At 31.7% G+C, this 7,533-nt stretch overlaps 1 protein-coding gene across 1 annotated transcript; it reads right to left on the reverse strand.

Annotated features, from left to right (window-relative positions):
- Nucleotides 1–1,372: 1,372 nt before the first annotated feature.
- On the reverse strand, nt 1,373–4,464 carry LOC100787974 (probable inactive receptor kinase At2g26730). Its single transcript, XM_003528110.5, has 2 exons — nt 3,017–4,464; nt 1,373–2,504 (listed from the first exon to the last, which is right to left on the reverse strand). The coding sequence occupies exons 1-2, from the start codon at nt 4,317–4,319 to the stop codon at nt 1,936–1,938; spliced, it is 1,872 nt and encodes a 623-aa protein (XP_003528158.2). The 5' UTR covers nt 4,320–4,464; the 3' UTR covers nt 1,373–1,935.
- Nucleotides 4,465–7,533: the final 3,069 nt, after the last annotated feature.

The following is a 7,533-nucleotide window of genomic DNA, read 5'->3' on the forward strand; positions in this document are numbered from 1 at the left end:
AAACTGAATTACTTTATCTAAACAAGAAAATTAAAATACAAAAAATTGAATTACTTCATCCAAATAAAATATTTACAAAATGAAAAAAATTTAAATTAAAATAATTAAAATATTATATATTTAAATTTCTTAGAAATTTTTAAATTCTCCATCCAAACACAAGGTGAAGCTTGAGAAGGGCTCCAAGATCTGGTGGTAGCCTGAGATATTGTTGTTCTATCGCTACCTGCATTAATTCAACCACCAAATCAGAGCCTAACCACATATGTGTTGCACGTGAAAATTAGTATTATGAACCAGCTGCAACATCTCCCCTTCTCTTTTGTTTTCTTTAGTTGTGCATATGACTCATTCTATAGAAGGGCTGACGTAGCAACCATAGATTGCCTGAATTCCAAGCAAGACGTTTATCACGGGAGAAAAAAAGTCACAAATATTGTTTAACTGTAATTCTAGATTGGAAATCAAGTTAACTCATTTCATTTACAATGTTAAAGTCAATTAAGATTTAAGAATCAAGTATACATACATTTATACCTCTTTGTGACTTGAGTATAATTTCAGACGCTCGATCCTTCATAACCTACCTCATATATTTTAATATGGGTTTAAATTTTTTTATCATTTTAATTTGGGTCATTGTTGTATTGTCTCCTAAATTTAATTTTTTTTATAGTCCCTCAATTTTAAAGAATATTCTTTTTAATCTGTCGTAATTAATTGTTGGTGGTTTGAATGCACAATTTGTGACAATTTTTTATAGTAATAGGTCTTATAAAAAAATTTAATTAAAAAGCCAAAAAAAATTTAAATCTAGGGGACCAAAAATAATAATAACCTAAGTTTAAAAGAGTAAAAATATATTTAAGCCTTTACAATATTTATTTATAAAGGAATCTTATCTATCGTTTCATCGTGGGTATTGGTTCGTTATGGGCCTACAAAATGTCAGGACCAACCGTGGTTTGAAAAATTGTAAAGAGTTGCTTCCAATTTGACATGAATAATTGCGTTACAGAATTCAAATCAAACATGCATTATCTCCCCCGACATGCAAATGATTCCTAACGTGTGTTTTCTTTCTTGCATTCAACATTTGCAAGCCACTTGCTTTACATTCAATAGTTTAGAACTTGCTCAAGTTCTAAATTTTGCTTGTTTCTTTCACTTGTGTAATCGTAATTGTTGCTTTTGCCCATAATTTAAGTAATTGCTTCACAAGTCACAACTTTGTAAAAACATGTTGTTAGCATTATATATGTTGAAGTAACATGCAGCTTGGCTCAGTTTGTGATAGGGATGGTAAAACAGAACGGGTCAATTCGCTATCAATTTGGCTGGGCAGGATGAGATTCTCGGCCCACCAACCCATTGTGGGACTCCCGCCTAACCCACCAACTTGTCGAACTAGAGACACGATAGGATGGATTGGTCAGCCAGCCTACTATATTAGTTTATTTAAAATAATAGTTATTAGTTATAATATATGAGTACTAAAAAAATAAAAATAAAATGGATAAGTACTTTAGTCCAATAGATTGGAGGGTTGGGAAGGGCAGGCCACATTGGGCTAGTGGGCTGAGAACCCCACTCCACCCACCCAGCCTGCTCTGTTTTGTCATCCCTAAGGGGTTTAATTTCTCCTACTAACAAAAAAAACTAACAAACTAACAATTAACATTTGTTCATAAAAAAAGGGTAGAAATGTAAAACCTGTCTATACTCTTGAAGAAAAGATACTCTGGCTAATTGAAATTACTAGTTACAACAAATCTTCAGATCATTTACCATATTAAAAAGTTCCCAAATTCATGTGTTCTGATCATGATTTGCATGAAACGAACTAAAATTAGAGTAGTTTGGATTAACACATGCTTCCTAAAAGAAGTTGTTGTTTTTAATCTGATGTGTAGAAGTATATAACTAAACTCTGGATCATGTGTCAAAGGATATGGATTTTTCTTCCTCCTCTATCAAAGAATTTGTCATCACTGCAACTTGGCTCATACTTGGCCTATCATTTGGAGAAGGATTTACGCATTTTAATGCTACTTGCAACAAACACATCATCTTCTCTTCAGAAGAACCTTGTGAGATTAGGGACTTGTCAAAAACTTCAACAGTCCATTCCTCTCTAACCACTGAATTCACCCATTTGACTAGATCAAATCCATCATTTTTAATTACTTTCCCTGTCAGAAGCTCGAGAAGTATCATACCAAAGGCATGTACATCAGCTTTGAAGGTAGCTGCAATCAGATCTTTGCTTTTGAGGCCTTTGTTATGGGAAGGGACAAGTTGATCTTGATTTTCTGCCATCATTAGGCCATATTCGCTTATGCATGGATCCATATTCTTGTCAAACAAAATGTTACTTGACTTTAAGTTACCATGTCCAATTCCATTCTCAAGAAACTCCTCATGCATATATGCCAAAGCCTCGGCTATATTAGCAGCAACATTTAATCTGCTTCTCCAGTCAAAAGAGTGGCCACTTTGAGATCCTAAAACCATTAAAGGTGAAGACAAACATTTGGTTAGATTTCTTCTTTCTAGGCTACATTTCAATGTAGACCCTAGTTCCACTAAAAACAGTTCTTAGGCCTTAGGTGTTGTTCTTCAATTATAATTAGAGTTTCATCCCTGTAATATATGTTTACTTTTAATACAAACTTTTATTACGGTGATTATAGAGAAGAAATTCTAATTTTGATTGGAAAACAACACCAAAAATACCTAAAGAACTACATCTAAGTTTTGTACAAAAGAAAATTAGTGTCATATTAGGAAAACTAATTATAAGCAATGTATTAGATAACGTCATTTAGATGGCAAGCAAATTTTTGTTCTCATTATCATAGATAGTAAGACACCTTTATCCTAGTTTAATAGTTCTTCCGTTTAGCAGTGACTACTTATGTAATATGCATTAGTATGTCAAACTAAGTACCATAGCTTATTAATTACTTTCTATGTCAAATGAATGTAATGGCACCTTATTTTGCTTACAACTTACCATAGAGAAACATGAAGAGACTACCATTCTGCAGATATTCATATGCTAGGAGCTTCTCTTGCTGAGAGCAATAGTATGCAACAGGTGGCAATACGCGTGGATGCTTCGCTTGGGCTATCAAATTCATCCTTCTCTCAAAATCTTGCTTTGAAATCCCCCAATCCTTGATCCTCTTCACTGCCAACAACACCCCATTATCGAGCATAACCTTGTAGAGGCTTCCATGCTTTCCCCTCCTAATCAATTCAGCAGGGGCACCAAGCAAGTCCTCAAATTGCAATCCTCGAAGCGTTCGACTTGAAAGAAGAACAAGGCCTGATGTTGTCATCCCACTTTCCAAAGATGTCAAGGAACACTCTGATCTAATCACAGTGCCATTCTTTGACACGATGGAATTGGATATTTCACTAGCCTTGCCAGCAACACTAACAGTTTCTTCTGCCATTTCCTTCTTTTCAACATCCAATGCTTTTTCTTTGATCTTGAGCTTACTTAAAAGCTTGAAGGTCAAGAAAAGCAGGACAATTAAACCAAGGACTAAGTAACCTGAATAAATGGACAAATCATTAGGGAATGAGTTTTGGTCCTTCTTTTCAGGTGGTGGACATTCTTGTGAAAGCGGTTTTCCACATAAGTTAGGATTCCCAGAAAAGCTGTCTTCATGGAATTTTCCTTTGACATCAGGAACTTGACCTTGTAAATTGTTGTTAGAGACATTAAAGGCATCAAGGTTGGAGAAGTCAAAACTAGGAATCTCCCCAGTGAAGTTGTTGTTTTGAGCAAAAAAGGATATCAAACCCGAAACATGAACCATGTTAGGAAGCTCTCCAGTGAAGTGATTGTCGGAAACATGCAGCCGTTTCATGTTACTTAGCTTGCCAATTGAAATAGGAAGGTCCCCAGAGAGTTGGTTCCCACTTAAGAACAATTGAGTCAAGGACTGGCAATTTCCTATATCCTCGGATATCGAATCATGTAAAATGTTGTCCGTCAGCCTAAGGATTCGAAGAGACTTAGCAATGCAAACAGAACTAGCATCTACAACTCCACCAAAGTTGAATTTCTCAAGAATTACACTCTTAACATATTTGTTGTCTGAGTAGCACTTCACACCATGCCACTTATCAATGCAAGGATCTGAGTTAAGGTTCCAACCCCACATAGGGTCTCTTGGTACATTTCCTGGTGCCAATTTATCCATGAACGTGACTAGGGCCTTGATCACTTCTTCTTCTTCTGAATTGGCCACTAGAAGAAACAAAAAGATGGCAATGAAGAATACCCATATGGGTTTGAGACTCATTTTTGAAGTTTTAATTTGGTGGCTCTATGATTTTGCTTCAATATTCTATTATGTGGGGGTTTGGATAATCAAAATCAAAATAGTGAAAATCTGTTATAAACTCTATTGTAGTCAACAAAGGCCAATGTTCAATTCACTTGAAAGTTAAAGGAATCACATTACATTGCCAAATGGCTGATACCATAACAATCATCTTGTGTAATATTCTGGATGAAATTGACATTAAGAACCCTTGGAAATGGGCCAAAGGGCAGAAGGTAACAATAACGGCTTTTGCTGCCGGCATTTTGAAACGGTCAGTGTCACTAGCAAGTCTTTCTCAATCGCTTTCTCTCCTTTGGTTAACACTTTGTGATGGTTTTACTCTAAATTTTTCAAAAAACAAAATTGTTGGACATTCAACAACCTATTAGACATCAAAAGAAGAAAAAAAATTAAGGCAATCTAATTTAGTTGATTTAACAGATTTTTAACAGGTTGTGTAAAATCGGTGCATTATATACTAGGTGCTTCAAGCCTTCAAATGCAAGATTTGGACTACAGTAGGTATTGTTAACTGATATTGTTAAAAGGTAATATTAATGAGAATTACAATAACTACAATTATCTCGTCTTCTTATTTCTTAATGGTGTATGGTATTGTCTATATTGATCAATCAGCATTCTTGACCTTTATCAAAACCTAAAATAGTTAAAATATTATATATATATGTAGACGGCAATGATGCTTGCTATTGATAACTTATCTCCAGTTCACAACAACCCAACAACAGTGGTAATAAGATTTTAGTGGTTAGCTTTGACATATGGTTCGTGGGGATAATTTTCTATTTTTAAAAAAATATATTACTTTTTTACTTTATTAAAATTAATTCAATAAAATTTGGGATCAAAATTGTAAATCGGATAGGAGTACACAATTGGTATGCGGATGTTCCTCGATGTAATGACTCATTTACTAAATAGTAAAATTAAAAATAAAAATAAAAACTTCTAAATCAACTACCTTCCTCTATTATATGACACAATTGTCACTTTTAGAATATTTGTATAATAATGAAGAAAAATAATAACATTTTTAAAATTTTGAAAGAAAAAAAGAAGCAGCAGTTATATGACTAAATTTCCCGTTTCTTGAAATAATGTATTATTAATAATTCATCTCTAAAAAAATAACTTAATTTGGCAATTGACATGGAAAGAAAATGGTAAAGTTAAAAAATGACATGAACTTTTTAGTATTATAAAATAACAAAAAGTTTTTAAAAAAATGTTGAAGTAACAATCATTTCAGAATAAATAAAATATCTTAGGAGGGGAACAAAAAGTCCAAGATCACCATTAGGCAGTTTTGTCTTTCTGCAAATTTTGCACCGATGCAAAAGACTTGAATAAATCAAAATAACACTTTTAAAATTTAGTCAAGTGTCAAAATTCATTTTAAAATTTAAGTAATGGCTCTAATAATTTAAATGTGTAAAATTAGCTCAATAATCTTTTTATTATTAAGATTAGTTCAGTGACCCATTAATAAATAATAATTAAGGAGATGCAAAATTAGTGAGAATGGGACGGCAGGTGGTGTGATGAAAACAACACTGATCTTTCTTCAAATTCCTTAAAAGCCAACATTGGAAAGGGAAAAAAATAATTAATAACTAAGCAATTGCGAATGATATCTAGAAAGTTAAATCATGAAAACTTTCTTCTTCGATCTTTTTCGGTGATCATGCGTCACAAGTCTGGAAAAGACAATGGGAGTTTGCAAGAGGAATGTGTTTTCTTGGCAGCTTTGGAATAGGTATCTTTTGCCATTTTCCGTTCCTCTAGATTCGAAAGACACACTAGTCATATTTTATTTATAATTAATTGCAATGTGTTTTTGAGGTAAAATGAAATAACCAATATGTTTTCTAAAAATAACCAATATGTTCTCAGTATGAATTATATTCAAGTTTTGTAGATGCAAAGATATAATTGGGAAGAGAATTTCATTAAAAATATTTAATTAAGTTCTTTGAAAAATATTAATTATTCATAAAATCAATAAATACTTTGTATTACCCTGGTGGAGAAAAAAAAAACTACAATACAATACTCTTATGCACTGTAAGAATTAAATTCCGGGCTCATTTTGGTATTAGTAGACTCTGTTATCTCTTAATACTGGCAAATATGTTATGTATTGGACTGATAAATTTTAATGTAAAGTAAAATATATAAGTAGTTTAGAGTTGAAAGAAAAAATATTAATATAAAAAGAGTTGAAAGAAAAAATATGTATTATACAAAATATCATTTGAGTGGCACCAAACAATTTTATTTAACGAAAACGATACAGTTTTATCAAACTTATTTTAAAGAAATAGTTTGGTTTAGTTTTTTCTCAATTGGTGTAGTTTTTTATAGTTTGGTTTGGTTTTAAATTGGTATGGTTGGAATTTATTCGTTTTAAAAACCATTAAATAAAGAGTGAGTAATACTCCTTTTTCTTCACGTCTTCTGAACAAATTTTGAAATTGTGTTATTATGCTTATAAATTAGTATGCAAATTATAGATACAATTAGTTCCTTCGTTTTGGATGTGAGGCCAATGAAAAGGAAAACCTATCCAATCAAAACTAGCTTTTATGTTCTGATGCGAAGCTGGATGAGCCTAGTCGGGGAGTAAAAAGGTTTCATACCCCTAATTGGAGTTATTTGCACATTATTTAAACTGATGTTAATTACTTGTTTCAACGATTGATAATTTGATTTTAAGCTTATTTTCTATAAAATTCTTTTGAAAACTAATTACGATTTAAAGATTAAAAGGGTGTATTGAACCAGGATTTCAAAAGACTATTTTGGTGTAAGAAAATTCTATGAATTTTAAAATATTTTATAAGAATGTAATGACTTTAAAGATTTTTTAAAGAAAATTATTATTAAAATTTTGTAGTTTGAATTTTAATGAATTTATAAAATTTGAATTCATAAGATTTGAAATGACCATTATCAATTTTTAAAATTTTAAAGAATTATGTGAACTTTTAAAAAATGTTCACAAATATTTATAAAGATTTATGAATTTTCTCATCTAACACTTTAAAAAAAATCATCATCTTATACAAAGAATTTTAAACATATTACACAATAAATCAATTTCTTCTATCATATTTACAAGTACAATAGACTAATTCCCTTCAATCATCAATCATGTTAATATCATAAA

Source organism: Glycine max, chromosome 6, assembly GCF_000004515.6.
Source record: "Glycine max cultivar Williams 82 chromosome 6, Glycine_max_v4.0, whole genome shotgun sequence".
Lineage (NCBI taxonomy): Eukaryota > Viridiplantae > Streptophyta > Magnoliopsida > Fabales > Fabaceae > Glycine > Glycine max.